The 17,296-nt window shown below is 39.9% G+C and overlaps 1 protein-coding gene across 3 annotated transcripts in view; it reads right to left on the bottom strand.

Moving 5' to 3' along the window:
• ADSS2 (adenylosuccinate synthase 2) overlaps window positions 1-15,638 on the bottom strand; it is a 36,850-nt gene extending 21,212 nt beyond the window's left edge. For 2 of the 3 annotated variants that reach the window (XM_053938275.1, XM_053938277.1), the window contains exons 1-2: window positions 15,384-15,638; window positions 752-854 (exon numbers count right to left, since the gene is read on the bottom strand). In XM_053938275.1, the coding sequence (XP_053794250.1) occupies window positions 752-854; window positions 15,384-15,545 (265 nt within the window). In that variant the 5' untranslated portion in view covers window positions 15,546-15,638. Of the gene's footprint in view, window positions 1-751; window positions 855-2,982; window positions 3,067-15,383 lie in introns of those variants that run through there. The other variant, XM_053938276.1, reaches the window with a different exon arrangement.
• Window positions 15,639-17,296: the final 1,658 nt, after the last annotated feature.

Raw genomic sequence — 17,296 nt, 5'->3', positions numbered from 1 at the left:
TGCGTACATATGTTTTATGTTCACCTTCATTTTTAGAAGGAAATTCTATGGGCTGCACCACATTATTAAGTAGGTTGGCCATCCAAGCAATCCAAAGAAGAAAAACCCCAACCATGTAGGACTGGAAACAGGACTCCAAGAAGGAAGAGCGGTAAGGGGGTAAGGCATTTTTTAGGGACAACAGACTAGATAGACTAAATCCCTTCTCAAAAAGCAAACAGATAATAGATCCTGGTATCACCTAGTACTGCCACTGTCCTAAACCTTACCATGTACACTCCTGAGAGTACTTCTTGGTAAGAACTCTGGAGTGTGAAAGTCTTTTGGAGTTAAGCATTCATTTCACAATCCAATAGAAAAGGGAAGGAAGATCTATGGTTCAAAAAGTACTGGAAAGTACTTAACAGGGCTAAAGATTAAACAAGAGAGGGGTATTCTGAGAATAAAATATAAAAATGGTAGAGAAAATAAAAGAGAATGGGAGAATGAAGATACACTGGGCAACTACCCGTTTACATTGGTAGGATAGATAAGAACAAAGGTGAACTATCCAAGACGAAAAAAATTTCTGTAATCCAAACTTCACAAACGAGTAAGGGCAGCATTAGGACGACACCAAACAATCTAGGCCTATGAAAAACTGAAGAAAAAGAATCCTGATCCTCTATGTCCTCAGATACATTTTGTCATTTTAATGTGTCACAAGTCTGTAACTACAGTACTGTCTGGTTTTTAGAGATGTCCCACTTACCAATGAATGCAGTGACTTTTGGATTAATGATCCCACTTGGCAGAAGATGAAAGTCATACTCCACGGCATCCACAACAACTGTATGCCCTGCATTATTGCCTCCCTGAGGGGGGGGGGGGGAGGGAGAAAAAAAAAGTGTTAACAGTTTTTGCCAGTAAAGACAAATGAACACACAGTATAGAAATGAAGTAAATTGGTTCCACAGTTTTCATTTCTGTTACTGACAAAAGAGCATTCAGAGATTTCCCAGGAAATCAGCTAAACGTGTTCTGTCAAACTGGACAATTTCAACATCAGTATTATCTGCCATATAGACTTAGGACAGTGTTTTGGTTCCTCAAAGGTACAAAATTGTGGAATGAGACTAAAATATTTCTAAAATTATCAGATACGAATATTCTAGAACATTCAAACATTTCTAAAAGTCATCATCAATTTTATTAGTTTTCTGTTACAGTTATGGAAAGTAAAGTTTTAAGAGTGGAATTACAACTGTAGCAAAGTAAAAAAAACGCAAATTCCCAGTTAAACTAGGAGCATATAAAACCATACAGTTACTGAGATAGGTAAGTGTCATTGTCTGGCAACATGCAGGCTTGTTGTTCTGAATTTTGGATTCAGAATTTTGAGTGCTTTTCTATGAATAGTAACCAGTGAAACTACCTAGTTCATTCTATACATCTTTCCTGACAAAATAAGTTAGGTATCAGTGTAAGTCATTTATGTTAAATACATGTTATGTTAAACATGCTTTTAAGGGTGAATCTAAAGACAACTAAAACAATTGCATTTTCATAAGTTACCAGAAACCATTTACATCAAACTAACACTTCAGACATTTCTAGTGCTTTTTGTTAAAACAAAGCATTAAGAGATTCATTTAACTCTGAAATCCATCTAAAATACTAAAAGCAGCTTGTGACCAAGTCTTAAATATGGTCAAGAAAGGCTTATGAAACTAAAAAGATTACAAAACAGTTACCAAATATCCCAGTTCTTGTTTGCTGTACTTTTGAAAATAAGCTTATACTCTCTTGTGACCCAGTCATTTGTGCAAGACAAGGTTACATACAAAATGGTTCTGTTTGTCATAACCACACAAACATCCTTCACAGGCACCTTGCACCAGAAGTTAAACAAACTGCTTCACAGAAAGAAAACCTTAAAGAAACACTTTTAAGCTGAGCCACCTTTCACCACAAGATAAAAAGAAGAAAGATGTTCTATGAAAAGAAACTACAAGAGTTATTAATCCATGGAATTACAAATCTGAAATATTTCAGAATATTGTATCACAGATGGACTTTTCTAAGCAATGTACTCAACAGCTACTCACTACTTCTATAACATTTACAAAGCATGAATCCAATACATAAAGCTGTATCTGACAATACAAATAAAGAGTAATTGTAGATATCAAACATTTGTGCCAGTACACAGACACACATGCCACAGGTACAAGTTTAATCTCATAGAAGTTAGCAATGAAAATTTTGTAATTTCAGCATTATTTAATTGAGGACTTGCGACACTTCACCTCCTCTGAAAAGAGAGAAAACTTACCAACCTTCATCCAACAAAGGAAATGCCTGAGTTTAATAAAAGTTTAATTTTTTAAAAACATACTGCAGAATTTTTCCATGCAGTGAACACTACCTTGAAATAGCTGTAAAGATTTTTGGATGCGGATTTTCACTCAAAGTGATCTCACTCTACCAGACAATGATAATTTTTCAATTGACAACAAATGAGACATATTGAACAAAGACATAAATCAGGCTTTTCAAATTCACTGTTTTAAGAAAGTAACAAATGCTCAGGAATAAACTTCCTGTTCCTGTTTGCATTCTTTCTACTCAACAGCTTTAAGGAAGGTTATTTAGCAGTCTACCACTCCACAATTGTGTGTTTGATTTAAAAGGACATTAGCTAGATACATTAGTAGATAGATCACTTACAATTATTTTTGAAATGTAATGCTGAAACTCCTGAGCTACTACAAGTTACTCCAAAAGTAGACAATATTTTAAAGAACTATTAAGTTATATACTTATATAAAATGCACTAGGTATTTTTTGTAATAAAAGACATTACTTTTCTACTCAATGTTTGAGAAGTTAAGCAAAACCTTGCTTGGCAAAGAAGCACAGTTATGCACTAAAGTATCATTTATAGTCAAGAACTTGTACTGAAAGCGGTAGTGTGCAGAAAACTGTGAAAGTGGTAGTTACCTTCTTCCACATCAGATTCCTTCAAATTATTCCTTTCTATTAGATTCACTGCTAATATCAGCCTAGACTTTAACATGAGCACTGAGGCGCTTTAAATGAAAATTCAATAGATAGGTCTAAGTACAGCACTGAAGTACTGAGGTAATAGTAATTTACAAATGGGAAGACAAGTCCAAAGTCTCCCACGGCAGCATAAACAAACTGGGCTAACCCATAAATAACACTAACATTAGTGAATGACTATTCATTTGAAATTCTCTACTAGCTGGACAAGTTAATTTCATGTTTTGCTTCTCAATTTATTAAAAAAAAAAAAAATAAAGGTTGTCTTGTGTCATGAATGTCAAAAAAAAAGACAAAGAAAAACTGGCCACTCTAGAAATTGGATCATGATCAACAGTAAAATCTTAGCGCCCTAAAGTTAGCCAAGTTACTAGTGCCATTCAAACATGGCAACTTAAAGTTCAGCAGTCACATGTGCTTGAACAAGGTGTACACCATGCAGCCTCTGCTAGTCACAAGAACCTAACTGCTGACTTCAGGCGGTGTCAAGATTTCATCTTTGCACTGCTGAGTGACGCCAAGGGTGTTGGTTCCATGCTCACTGAAAAATACCCCATGGCTGAGAGAATAAAAATGGCATTTCACATTTTAAACCTTGACTGCTCATGCAAAAGAGCTCATGCTTCACCTAGAAGCAAACTAGTGGTATTTATTCTAAAAGCTTACTGTGAGCAGCTCTAAGGTATTTTGGCTAGAGACTAAAGTAGAAAACATCTGACAAATCACCATCTTAAGCAACATGACTACCTCAAGGTTTCCAAAAGAGTATTTTCAGATTAGACTCAAATTTGAATCTCAGAAATTATTGATTATAACATTATGATGCCCACAATATGAAAAGATTCAGTCCTGAAAGTGTTATTGATGGAAGTTGTCTGGTAGAATATTAAGTCAGTCCCCACACTGCTCTTTGATTTCTGTCAAAATGCGTCATTGTGAAAAGTATTTTTAATTTCAAATCTTATTTTAAGAGAGCATTAAAGTAACAGCATATCATGAATTCGATTTTCAAAATTCTTCTGCTGGTTTACAGGTAAGCTCTACCCTAACTGCAGAAATGCAAGCACATGGTTACACAGTGTGAGTTGTAATATTTTAAAATAATGGTTTACACTGTACGCTTTACAGTGAACTTGCAGTGAAGTGTACACATGTTGTGTGCTCAGACATTGCTCAACATGGGTTTGGTAAACAATTCTAATTACAGAAATCTGAACTCAGCGTTCTAGTGGTGGTGAGGTGAAGGGGAGGGTTGTTTTTAGGTTATGGGGTTTGAATTTGTTTTGGGTTGTTTTTTCCCTTCTCCAGCTATTGATGTTAATGCAAGAAACTATTGCCTCTGAGCATAATTTAAGCTTTAAACTGATGAAATCACTCCTGGCTTCTGCGCTTTCCATCTGGATTTCTCACTCCTCCCTCATCCAACTAAACCACATGGGACCAGCTAGGTCATTCAAACTAACACTCCTTTGATTCACATGTTTAAACATTATTAATGGAGAACTAACTGTGGAAATTATTTTCACTATTAGTTAAACAAAGTTTATGCACAAATGATATTCAATACCTTACATAAAGCTTTTGCCAATGGGAAATTAAGATATACAAGTCATTGCAGTCAAAATATACAGTCATTGAGGCTGGCAATACTCCCTAGCTAACTAAATAAAAAATCAGTTTACCACATCTCAGTAATCTTCTAAGTACCCAAAACCAGGACTTTTCTCCCACATATATGAAAACAAATACCTGTGTGCCAACACAGGCAGTGGACAAACTTGAAGCAAGACCAAGGGATGCTCTTGCTCAGTCTGGAATATACTACACACATGCAGCCTTTCTCCTTTGCCTTTCTCCCTGCACAAGATTTCCTTTGGCTGAGCCAACAAGTGTGCCATGGCCAAGATACCCTGAGGGCAAGACAACTCTGGATTCAGCTACAAACAGACCAACTGCACAAAAGGACTGACAGGGCTGAAAGATGACTTCTTATATATAAGAGATGTAAGACCCCATGAGCACTCTGAACAAAGAACTTCATTGGGATGCTTTCTTCCCATTCTGCAGAACAGCAGCAGAGGAAGCCTTTTTCATCACAGAAAAATTAGTATATAGGGATAGAACAAAAAACAGAACACAAAACCAATTATAAATTTCTCTGGCAACAAAACAGCAACCCAAAACAAAGAGCAGTAAGAACCAGCAACAACCAGTAACACCATGCTCCTGGTCAAAGGACTCACTCAGGACTATATCTAAAGTCCCAGGCACTTAAATACAGTGCCATTTATTTGCTCATCTCTATCAGGACATCAGCATTGCAGTCTAAGCATACTTTAAGGTTTCTAAAATTGGATTTTCAGAAGTCAGCAGCCTTCTTAGCACTAAAATAAGTTAAAAGCATTCGGTTTGTCTTCCTTCCTTCCATTATTTTTTCTCCTTGTATCTTTCAATAGAGTGCTTGGAACAGTTCTCTCTCTGCTCCCAAACAATTTTCAGCGACCAAAGAATCAGTGCTTTCAGCAGCCCACAGCTTTATCAAATTACAATGTAAAATCCAGCTCAAAAGGGTGCCAGTTGGATTGGAATGAAAATGTTTCCTTCCATTTATTGGGAGACACAGCATGAAAATCATCATGAGTAACAAGCATGAACCTTTGCTGTGTGTCCCAATATGACATGAGCTGCTGAAGCAAGTCCAGAGGAGAGCCAGGAAGATGATGAGGGCTGGAGCACCTCTTCTGTGAAAACAGGTTGAGAGAGTTGGAATTGTTCAACCTGGAGAAGGCTCTGGTGCAACTTTACTGCAGCCTTCCAGTACCCAAGAACCTACAAGAGACCTGGAGAGGGGCTTTTTACAAGAGCATGTCGTGACAGGACAAGGGGGAATGGCTTTTAACTGAAAGAGAGTAGGCTGAGATTAGATATTAGGAAGAAATTCTTTACTGTGTGAGTGGTGAGACACTGGAACAGGTTGTCCAGAGAAGTGGTGGATGCCCCATCCTTCCCATAAAGTGCCTAAAGCCAGGCTAGATGGAGCTCTAAGCAACTCAGTATAGTGAAAGGTGTTCCCACTCATAGCAGAAGGGGACTGGAACCAAACAATATTCAAAGTACCTTCCAACTCAAACCATTCCACAATTCTGTGATTTCAGTTAAAAGATTTAGTCTAAGGACTTAGTTTGATGTTCTGATGGATGAACAATTTAAAAGTATATTAAGAGATAGTAGCTTTTTTTCTCCTTGCATAATCTTGACACTATTAAATTACAGTAATATTCTGAAGTATTTCAAGGGAATAGGGAAAGTAAGACCAGGTGCATGATGACTACTTAATCTGTAATATTTAAACAAAACCTCTGTAGGATAACTGAACATACAAACTCTTGAAAGGCATTATTCCAGTTTTACTAGTGCAGTATGCTTAAATCACTTCCTTGAAAAAGCATATGATCCCTGACCACTAGTTAGTAATCTTGAAATATCCAAGTTATACAATTGTAGAAGAGCTAAATTTACAGGAGACAGAAACGTGCCCACTAATACACAAATTATCACTACTACTGTTAAGATTGACAGTAATCCTTGTAACAAAACCTCATACCTACCTGCTTTATATAAACATAATTCCATAAAATATTCCCTACAAAAAATATTTTTGAAATATTTTACACTGGTAGGCTGCTCAGAGATATTTTCTTAAAGTAAACAAAAACACTAAGTTTTTTTTTTTTTTCACTTCAGCTTGTTAAAAGATTAAGTAGCCCAAAAATCCTTCTCAGTGTAAGCACCACACCCAAGAATCTGCATATTCAATTCAGATAGGTTAGTCAGTGGTACACACAAAACAAGATACCATTCTAAAACATACCTATCCTGGCAAACATGAACAGAATCAGTGACATGCAGGCAGAGGGGTCTTAAGATAGCAAAGGCAGCTGCAAGCATTGCTCATCTGGTAACTGTTTGATAAATATTCTTTGAAAACACCCTTTTTACAAGAGTGTTGAACACCTCAAAATACTAATTTGACAGGGGGAAAAGTCATCTGCTAGCTGTCATTTTACTAGAAACAAGCTTGAAACATCAATAAATCAAACAAGTGACTTCTGCTAGCCAAATGCCACTATCAAAGCACCGGAAAGCAACAATTAGCACAAACACTACACTTGTGCACCTGACACAAACACAAGAGTTACACAACGCTGTGCCCTAGTCCAGACAGCATCACTAGAAAAACCACTGAGTCTATGAATAGTATCAAAGAGGACACACTTTAAACATACTGATTGAACAGTGTTTATAATAAGACATCTGTGGTAATTTTATCAGTTCAGCACTTCCCCTGGCTATCCAAAATTAATTACTGTCTTTTGCTTTCTATAGCTTTTAAATACCGTAACTGCCAACATTTTGGGTAAAGAACGGAACAGAACTAGTAAAAATATTAATGCAAGCACCTGACTGCAATTTCACAATTTTTCTCCTTACAGCTCTGAAGACTGAAAAACTTTTTAGAAGTGTCATACAAAGTGTTATTACAGAGTCATACTTTGGACGCACACTGGTAAACTCCTAAGGATGTAGGAGCAACTTTAAGGATAAGTCTTCTCACTTTGAACTTTCCCAAAGCTCTTTGGATTGCTACATTCTGTCCATGCACAATAGCTTTCTAATCACACATACAGCATGGAGAAGAAGTATCGATAATAATATTTAACAGTAATTTTTCTTCCGGAATTGCATTGCTGTACTAGGGAAAAGCTCCTAAGGAACATTCATATATGAAGCTGATTCACTGGACAAATAAGAGCCAACCTTTTTATTGAAAATTTAATAAAGTTAATTTGACAAAACAGTAATGACCTATGCTGGTCTTCAGAAAGTTGAACTGATTACAATTCAATCAACAGTTCTGCAACATGACATCAACTCCCAGGATTAAAGAGAGATGCTCTTTTTAAATCAAAAGATTATTTTCTTACTGAATTAAAATAGCACTAGGAAGTTTATCAGCTAAGACTTCAAGTTTACAATGTGTAACCAGCCATTACCAAAACTCAGCTTATGGAACTGGATGTTACAAGTTCTAGTATATTTTGTGGAATGCCTGTTAACTTAGGAGCTCATGTGAAGCTGAGTGAAGCCAACAATCCAGGAAACATGGAACTTCACTTCCCCATAAAGACTGAAAATTATACAAAGCTGTACTCAAATGCTCACAGAGATATCCTGAACCAGAACACTTTTCCTCTGGTGAGTTTGATCAGAGAAGTTCCTTGCTCCTCGGTTTGCAGCCAATCTCACTGGTTTGCCAGAAATGCATGCAAAGAACGTCATGGTTTATCTTTCCAGTTTAAGGGATATGAATTTGCAGTTCTTCCATCTTCCTGGCACATGGGACTCTTTCAGGAAAAATATACATACTTAGTATATCCATCATTCAACTGAAAGACAGTCCCTTTCAGTTTTAAATTCATTCTAGCTTAAAACTTAGGGGTTTTCCCTTCTTTTGCAAAAAAAAAAAAAAAAAAAAAAAAAAAAAAGTAAGTGCCAACAATCTAATAGGAAACATGACTGGACCAATTTAGATATTCAGCAAAACCAAAAAGGAAAGCAGAATTCTTGTTCATAAACTGAAAGCAAGAAATATGACTCCTCATTATAAGGGGAAAAAAACCCAGCAAAACATTCCTTGTTCTGGAAAACCTTTGTGTAGAGCACAAAGGTGTACCATGTGTGTTACCCAATAGAAGATGCTAGTAAGAAATCACTGCAGGAACACAAACATAGTGCATGTAAAATTAAGACAGAGGAACAACAGCATATCTTTCTCCATTTTAGATCTACATATGTTGAAAATAGGTATTTTATTTCCAGAGCACATCTTTTTTAGTCAAGAGCATACTAGATGTTAGCATAAACACCAGAACAGTTAAATCTCTTCTGAACACATCAAGACAGTTCAAACCCCCTTGCCTACAGCAGTCCTACCATAGCTGTTAAGACTGCTCTGCATTACTACAACTTTACTTAGCAGTGGAGGTGCTTAAGGAAAAAAAGATTTGAGGAAAGCAGATTGAAATTGCAATTAACAGCATATCGTGCAATAGCTCTCTAAACTGGTACTAAATACAAGAGTATTCAGAGCAGCTTTGCAATACTGACATGTGCATTTAAGAGAACCATCTACCCAAAAAGTCTATGATGACAATCACTGCCTTTTCTTATGACATGATCATGCCAAGTTGTCTATCTCAAAAATATGATGCCTCAGGGAAGAGCAAAGAAGTCTTTCAAGTTATTTCCTCTAGAATAAAAATTAGTTGTCTACTTTAAAGAGATGTTATCTCATGCAATGTTAAGGAAGAAGCCATACACTCCTTTCAACTCTCTCCATCAGATGTGTGTGTGCATAATTTTTTCTACAGTTTACTTTTATTGCTACCACATTCCAGCGTTCATTTTTAGCTCAGGGCAACCACTGTTGTTTCTGAGCTAGCTATCCAAGTAACTGCCAAGATGGGTAAGAAGCAAGTCAACGTTGCTTTGGCATCATACGGTTATAAACATTTTCATTTAACTCTTAGATGAAAAGTCAAAAATACACCAAGAAATATGGATACTACCATTACTTACAAGAAACATATGACAGGCTGCTTCTTTGCCACAAACAGATACTGGGAATGCTGAGCACACCTTTAAAAAATTAATCAGTCTAATGAGGTAACATATCTGAACCCCCTGGTCCCAAGTAGGCACAGCTTTGCAATTATTATGCTATTCACTCCTCATTTCATGACATACTGTCAAAAATGTGTTTTGAACCTAAGACTGCAAACCATCTCCCTTTAAAAATGTATAAACAATAAAAAAAACCCACAAGGTTTTGATATGAATTCATTGTCTCATATTCTCATGTATTTTTTGATTAATTTCTCTCTCTCCCCCCTTTCCATCCCCCACAGAATAAACAGCTAACAAACTCTAGTGTATAACCTACTACTGAATTTCAGTATAAACAGCAGCCAGCAGTTAGCATTTTCTTCATTTACTAATCCATTCATGTTTACAAGATCTAAGCCTAGTTCAAGGAGCCATCATGTTACACACTTTATAAAGGTTTCTTAAACTTTGGCTAGACTTCAGAACCTTCTGAATGTGTAGTACACGTGTTGTTGCATCAAGAATGTAGTTTGAGGCAGAATGTAACAAAATAAGAACACTCTGTTTTACACATTCACCTGTTTTCTCCTAACAAATAAAACATTTAACTTTACTGAAGTCTATTAATCTTTAAGAAATTCCATCCATTTCTCTATACTGACTGAATTAGCTCTGAGGACTACTACAGAAAGGAGTTATTCAGAAAGACTCCTTAGAGATGGTTCTGACTTCGTTTTACCTGACCTGCAAAACTTTATTCTGCTGCAATATCTATATATGCTAGGTAGGAAACAGGAGTCATTAGTGAAGTCCAGAATAAAGACCAATCTGTCCCTAAGAAATAAAAGGGATCAAATGAGGCAGGCAGATAAGGAACAAGAAAAACATTCAAAGCACAGATATGTCCAGCACTGCATTGCTTCAATGCACAAAATCCCACCAATGTCTGCTGCAGTCACAACAATATTCAAGAAAGAACATGAAAAACAAAAAGTGACTTTGGGAACACTTACAAAAAACACGTTCCAAATGCGTGAAGTAGTACAGTACAACTTTTAAAAATGCATTTGAAATCTTAATGAGCTGCTACAGAGTATTGCATCTCAGTCAACAAACACATACATTAAGCTTCTGTAGTACCAGGTAACAGTAAGATGGAAAGAGCATTAAGAAATCAGTAGATCAAGGTATAATTTGCTCCTCAGTCCTTTTAAGGCCTTCTTTGTTAATAGTGCAAACTTTATGAGCTGGAAAATCACATTTAAAATGTTCTTCTGTTTAAAATAACAAAGACATTGTGTGATTGTTTACAGAAATAAGAGATCACCTGCCCACGATGCTTTAAAGTAGGTCTGCAAGCATAGGACTCACTGATAGGGTAGGCCAAAATGTCATTTTAGTGAGTCTTTCCTCACACCAGAGCACACAGCTGGCATGCTGCCAACGACTACAAGGTCCAGCAGTGCACCCAGCACTTGAAGAAAGCTCTAGTCAGGCATCACTTACTGAACATCTGAGCAGCTAATATATAAGCTATAACTAACAGCTATAGCTATTGATTCTGGTATTCTAATTCTGCATGGCTTGCATAGGCTCTAGACTGAAATATTTTTTAAATGAGAATATTCAGAAAAAACAGTGGGCTTGGCAAATGAAGATTTTTTTTTAATTCACATTTTTTTTTAAAAAGTAGCCATAAAGACTAGTGAAGGTATCAGGCAGCATTGGTGTGAGGACTTCAGTCAGCAGCTGATCGATGGTAATCATTATCAGTCAGTTATCAGCTGATTGATGGCGACTGCTTAACCCAAGGATCTGCACACTGTAAACTTCTCTAGATGTTGCACTACAGTTGCCACATTATCCAGTGATTAGCAGTGGCACTGTTGTACACACACACCGCTGTTGGGCAGAGAGGAAAAGGGACTATTATGAAGACTCCACACACTGCAATTCGCATGCATTAGCGGTTCAGGAGTAGAATTCCACAGCAGGCAGATCACACTGAAACCAGATGAGAAGATCTGGTAAGAAGCTGCAATTCTGCTTCCAAGTAGCAACAATGTGTAAGACAGAACTAAAGAAGCAGCAAAATGGGATTCTCTAGCATGGGGAATATGTCATAAAAAATGAAGTGAAAGCTTAGAAATCTTACTCACTTCTGTGAATTACATTCTCTGACTAAATCAACTACCTCCAATAGTAAGAAAAGGAAGTAACCAAAAATTTGCTGACAAAATGAGTGAAAGAGAATAGAATCAGTGCAGATATTACATTTTTTGCTGCATGGCAAACACTGGTAGATTGGGTGGAGGGGTGCTGTTAATATAAGAGATACACAGCATCTTTTAGTACTGTATTTGTTTTGAAAAAAAATATTATCTAAAATAACATGCTTGCATTAATTTTCCAATTCCATCACTCCCATTAACAAATGAAACTCTGGTAATTCATTCCCTAACTTGGCTGCACTCTGTAATGGTAGGAAGTCTTTAATCAGAACAAGAAACGTCCTTTAACTTTCCATTACCTGTGGAATTTACAAAACACAATGTAACCTTAAAAATTGCCAGGTTTGCTGGCATCAAGGCTAACTGCTTACTAAGAGAAAATTATATCAGTCAAATCATACAAAATCAAAGATCTTCTGGCAATTATTCCTGAATCTCAAACCAATTCTTGCTCTATTTTACTGTCTGAACTATGATTTATGTGATAGCATGTAGACAAACTTTGTTCTTTAATACACTTAAGACAAGATACAGGTTTAAGTGCAAACTCTCACCAATGTATTCGTTTTACCAATAGTATCATTTTACCAGAAACCCCCAAGAGGTAAACCAAGAACAATTCCGATTTTACAGTGGAAGAACAACTACATACTTTACCTGCCATATTGATATATTTGTATTAATTGTATCTGAACCCTGTGCAGTATCTTCACAAAACTATCATAGTTGCCAGTGCAGTTTCAACTACATACGTGCAGCCCCTGGACATATTTTAATTTAGCTTAGCTTCTTGTAACAGTTGTTTTTGAAACCACAATAAATTAAATTCTGTTAAATTCTGAAGCTGGCTTCTGAAAAGAAAATACCATTCTCTTCCTCTGAGCACAAGACTGCTTTTCACGACCTCTAAACCCAAGATAAAATACTCTAGAGGGTGCTATTTAGAAGTAGAGTCATAATGCAACTTATTTCCTGATACACTCATTCAGCTAATTGCATCCGAGTAAGGACCTGGTTCCAAATGCCACAGTTGGTTGATCAAATTGGAGTCATCAGCACATGTACTACTTAGGAGACAAGAAGGCATGGCCACAGATTTCAGAGTACAACTTCCCACAATGCCTCTGCAGGCATCGTAAAACTAAGTGATAAGTCATATCTCACTTCTGGGATGGGACCGTTTTCATGCTCTGCATCTGCCCAGAACGAAGGACAGTGAGAAGAACCCTAGTGAGTTTCACTGCAAGTACAACACAAGCTTCCAAGACATCTCAGACCTGCTACATCAACTTTCCTAGGCCTCCAACACTTGTACTAATAAATTTTCCACAAGAGCACTCTGGAAATATTTGACGTCATCCGCAGGCATTCTAGCAACTCTGTGGCATGATGAACAGAAAGAACCATCCTGGAATAAGTAAGAGCATAACAGTGAAATAAGAATCAGAAGCTCCAATTACAGAAAGCTGATATTAGCAAGCACCAGACCAAGTGTGTGACTGTCTTTCTTTCTGGACTTGTACCACTACAAAAAGCACAAGGGTCACACTGATCTACCAGCAGTAACAAGAAGTTCACAAATATGCTTGTATACCTAGCAAGAATATTCAATAATAATTTTTTTTTATTTTATCAGTGCCACTGAAGGAGACTATTCCTATTTTCTCCTCTCATTCTGAGAAATCATTCTTTGTGCTTACCCTGTTCTGGACCTCTCTTCTCACCAAGGTCTTTTGAACCAATAAAATCCAGTTTTATTTACTAGAACAGCAGAAAGTAAATCCAACAAGTAATAGCTTCCTGCCACTCTGATGAGTTAAATCAACTTACAGAAGTGTTCAATTGCCAGAGCTAGTGCATGGGTGGAGACACGGGAGCACAGCCATTTACAGGAAGGGAAGAAAGGAGGAAGAAAAACTTCCTTCATCAGGAGCAACAAGCTGTTAAAAATGGCAGTTCACGGCCTGGGATATGGCCATGAAATTCTAGCCTGAGATAACATCAGAATTTTTCCCTTTTCTTCATCCTTTACCCAGCTGATTCAAAACAAGTAACAAGCACATTAAAACATGTGCACACACAAATTCACTGTTTGCCTCTCTTGTCTCTCCTCCAAAACTTAGTATTAAACATACACATTCACCTAGGTGCCCTTCAAGTTTCAAGAACAAAGTCGTAGAAGACGAACTGAGTCACTCTGTTCTACGAGCCACAAAGCCAGGCAGTCATACCACAGCACCACATCAGATTTTATTATTTAAAAAAAAATTTAAAAAAGAAAACACCAAACCAAAAAACAGAGAGGTAGGAAAAATGATTCATTTGTGAAAACAGCTATTTAAGAATATATTTGTTTACCTCAAAATTTAATTCTCTGAAGTTCAAAATATTGACTTGCCAGCTTTGCAACTGACTTGTTTTTGAAAACACCAGTTTATATGCAGTTCTCATTGGATAATAACCGTTCAGCATTTGCACTCTTTGGGGAATGGTACGCACTTCCAAAATATGTTTATTTAAGAGCAAATTTAAATTTACGCATTCAAGAAAAGCGCACAGATAGCAACACTTACATGAAACCTGCACATACTACCGGCATTTTATGCTGCTGTATGTCTCAACTTTAAGAAAAAACCGTGCGTAGCTTCAGCTCACTGTGTTGTGCTCTAGAGAATTACTATACTAGAGATGCTAAGAAAAACATCTCCTCAGATCTGTGTTGTTTTAACGCAGGCATTAAGAGTATTTTGCTTGCAGGCTGGACTCGTTTTGGTTTTGTTTTTTTTTTTTCTTTTTGGCTAGAATAAGGCCTCCGTAGAGAAGAAGAAAATATATAAATATATAAACAGGTAAATGTGGGATCCCATTGACACAATGATCTTGGAGCAAGGGCAGGCGAATCGTTTACCAGCTAGTTTTAGCTGAAGACAACCGAGTTGTGGCAGACTACACGGATCCCCCACGTGCATCCTACAACTCGCGGTCGGTTTCGCGCCGTTCCCGGCGCTGCGGCCCGGGAGGGCTCCAGCCGCCACCGCCAGGGCGGGATCCCGGCACCGCGGCGATGCCGCCGAGCGCGGCCCCTTCCCGGCGCCCCCCGGACACAAAGAGTGGGAGGCCTGAGGGGGAAGGAGGACGCGACCCCAGGCGCATTCCTCCTGCCGGGGGCCAGCTCTGGGCGGCGAGGAGGGCGCCTTCCTCTTCCTCCTCTTCTCCCGGCGCCGGGACAAAGGAGGCGCGGGAGAGCTGCGGAGCCCGGCACGGGGCTCTCACCAGGGAAGGCTCCGCTGCCCCGCAGCCCCCGCCGCCCCCGGCCTTGCGCCTCCCCGGGCGCTCGGGTAGAACCGGAGCGGTTAGAAGGGGCCGGTGGCGGGGCCACCCGCCTCAAGGTGACACTGGCGGCCTCCCCCGCGCCCCGGCCGCCTCCCTCCTCCTCCTCACCTGGCACCTGCAGACGATGTCGGCGTCCTGCGCCAGCAGATCCACCACCTTGCCCTTACCCTCGTCGCCCCACTGGGCGCCTAGCACGACGGTGACCCTGTTGCCGGGGCGGCGGGCGGCGCACTCGCCGTTGGGGATGCCGGGGCCGCCGTGCTCCGCCATGGCTCGCGCTGCCCGCTCCGGCGCCGCTCCAGGCACATGCGGCAGCGCGCGGCAGCCGCTCCGCTCCCCCCGCCTCCGCCTCCTCCTTCCCCTCCCCGCCAGGCGGGCGGGCGGTGCCGCCGCTGTCGCGTCCAGGTGCCGCCGCCTATCGGCCTGACCTGCCCCACCAGTCCCCGCCAGCCCGACCCCTGCCCTCAGCCGGAGCTCGCCGCTCGTTCGCGTGGAAAACCGGAGCAGCCACCGCCGCTCCCAGCCGCTCTTTTCCCTGGCGCTCCCCAACTACGCCTCCCAGTTCCGACTACGCTACCCAGCGCGCCGCGCGGCCTCCCCAACGCGGGACGCCGCGGGGAGCCGGGCGCGGAGCATGCTGGGGCGCGTAGGCCCCGCGGGCCGCACCTGCGGCAGGACGGCGCCTCGGCGGTTGCCCCAGGCGGCCTCGCGGCGGCGGGAGGCCGAGGGACAGGGCGGGCGTGGCCGTGGCGGGCGGCGGGGCCGCTGTGGCGCCTGTACCTGGCGGCCGTGGGAAGAGGACGCCAGGGCGGCGATGCCGTGCCCGTCCCGCAGAGTTGGCTGTGGCTCCCTTTCTCCCTGGGGCTTCAGCTGCCGCGGTACCTGCGGCTCCTGCCGCGGATGTCAGAGTTGCACGCGTGTGTGCAGTGTATCCCAGCGCTGCCTGCGCGCTTGGCCTTGGTGGATTAATGATCGCAAGACTATAAATTAAAATTTGGGGAACGAAGGCTGAATATAAGAGGCCATTTTCTCCAGAGACACCGGAACATGGCCCCAGGCTTACTCATGAGGAAAAAAAACAATAATGGAAAAAACCATAGCAGAGAAACGCCTTCACCATGCACATTCAGAAGTGGAACTCATGTCTCAGTGGCTGTTTTCATTCCTTCCTCTTTCACAGAACCAACAACCCCGAGGGAAGATTTTTTTTGTCTTTTTTTTTTTTTCTGTAAAGAAGCTATTAAAAAGGCATAAAATTGGAATGATGTAATAATTATTGCCGAGACAGTAATTCAAAGACCTGAGTCACTGAGCAGTCACAGTCTGCAGCTGTCTGGTGGGCTGTAGTCTTTGATTTTAGTTGCTTCTTTTCTCCTTCAAATTTACTCCAGCCAAGAAGTTGAGGATCTACAAAAACCACTGGAGAAAAGTTTAACTGTGTCTTGTAAAGCTAGAGAGGTATGTAATGCATAATTAAATACAATATTGACAGAGAGCTTTAAAAAAAAACCCAAAACAACTGGAAATAAATAAATCCTGAATGTCAGTGCTAACATGCTATGACAAAGTAGTCAATTTGGAACAAAGATACTGAGCAACTGCACATGATGGGAGGCAATTGTGTGTATAGAATTCAAGGAGCATAATTCCTTAAAGAAACCTTATAGTCCATATTTTGTCTGCTTTTGCTAAAAAAAACCCGAACATAGTCATGACTTCTGTATCCCCGCACAGAGCTTGTGGGAAATCTCTAAAAGCCATATGGAGCTCCTGAAGTAGTTTTTCTCCAGTCTTCATGACACAATGGCAAATTTTGCTCTAGTACAGTCACTTCTGAGGCCATAGATCATCCTCATGACTCCTCAAGCAAGGGTCAAGATTGTTTCAGGATATGATTCTCCAGTATAGCTGAATCATATTAACACTTCACCATTGCCAAAGCAAATATTACCTTGGATCTCAAAATAATTTTGAGTTCATGGTGTCCTAGTAATGGGGTGTTAGTGTAATGTCACTTTCCA

This window comes from Vidua chalybeata, chromosome 3, assembly GCF_026979565.1.
Source record: "Vidua chalybeata isolate OUT-0048 chromosome 3, bVidCha1 merged haplotype, whole genome shotgun sequence".
In the NCBI taxonomy this organism is placed as follows: Eukaryota; Metazoa; Chordata; class Aves; order Passeriformes; family Viduidae; genus Vidua; species Vidua chalybeata.
The sequence above is the reverse complement of the archived record's forward strand: the minus strand, read 5'-3'. Positions and strand labels throughout refer to the sequence as shown.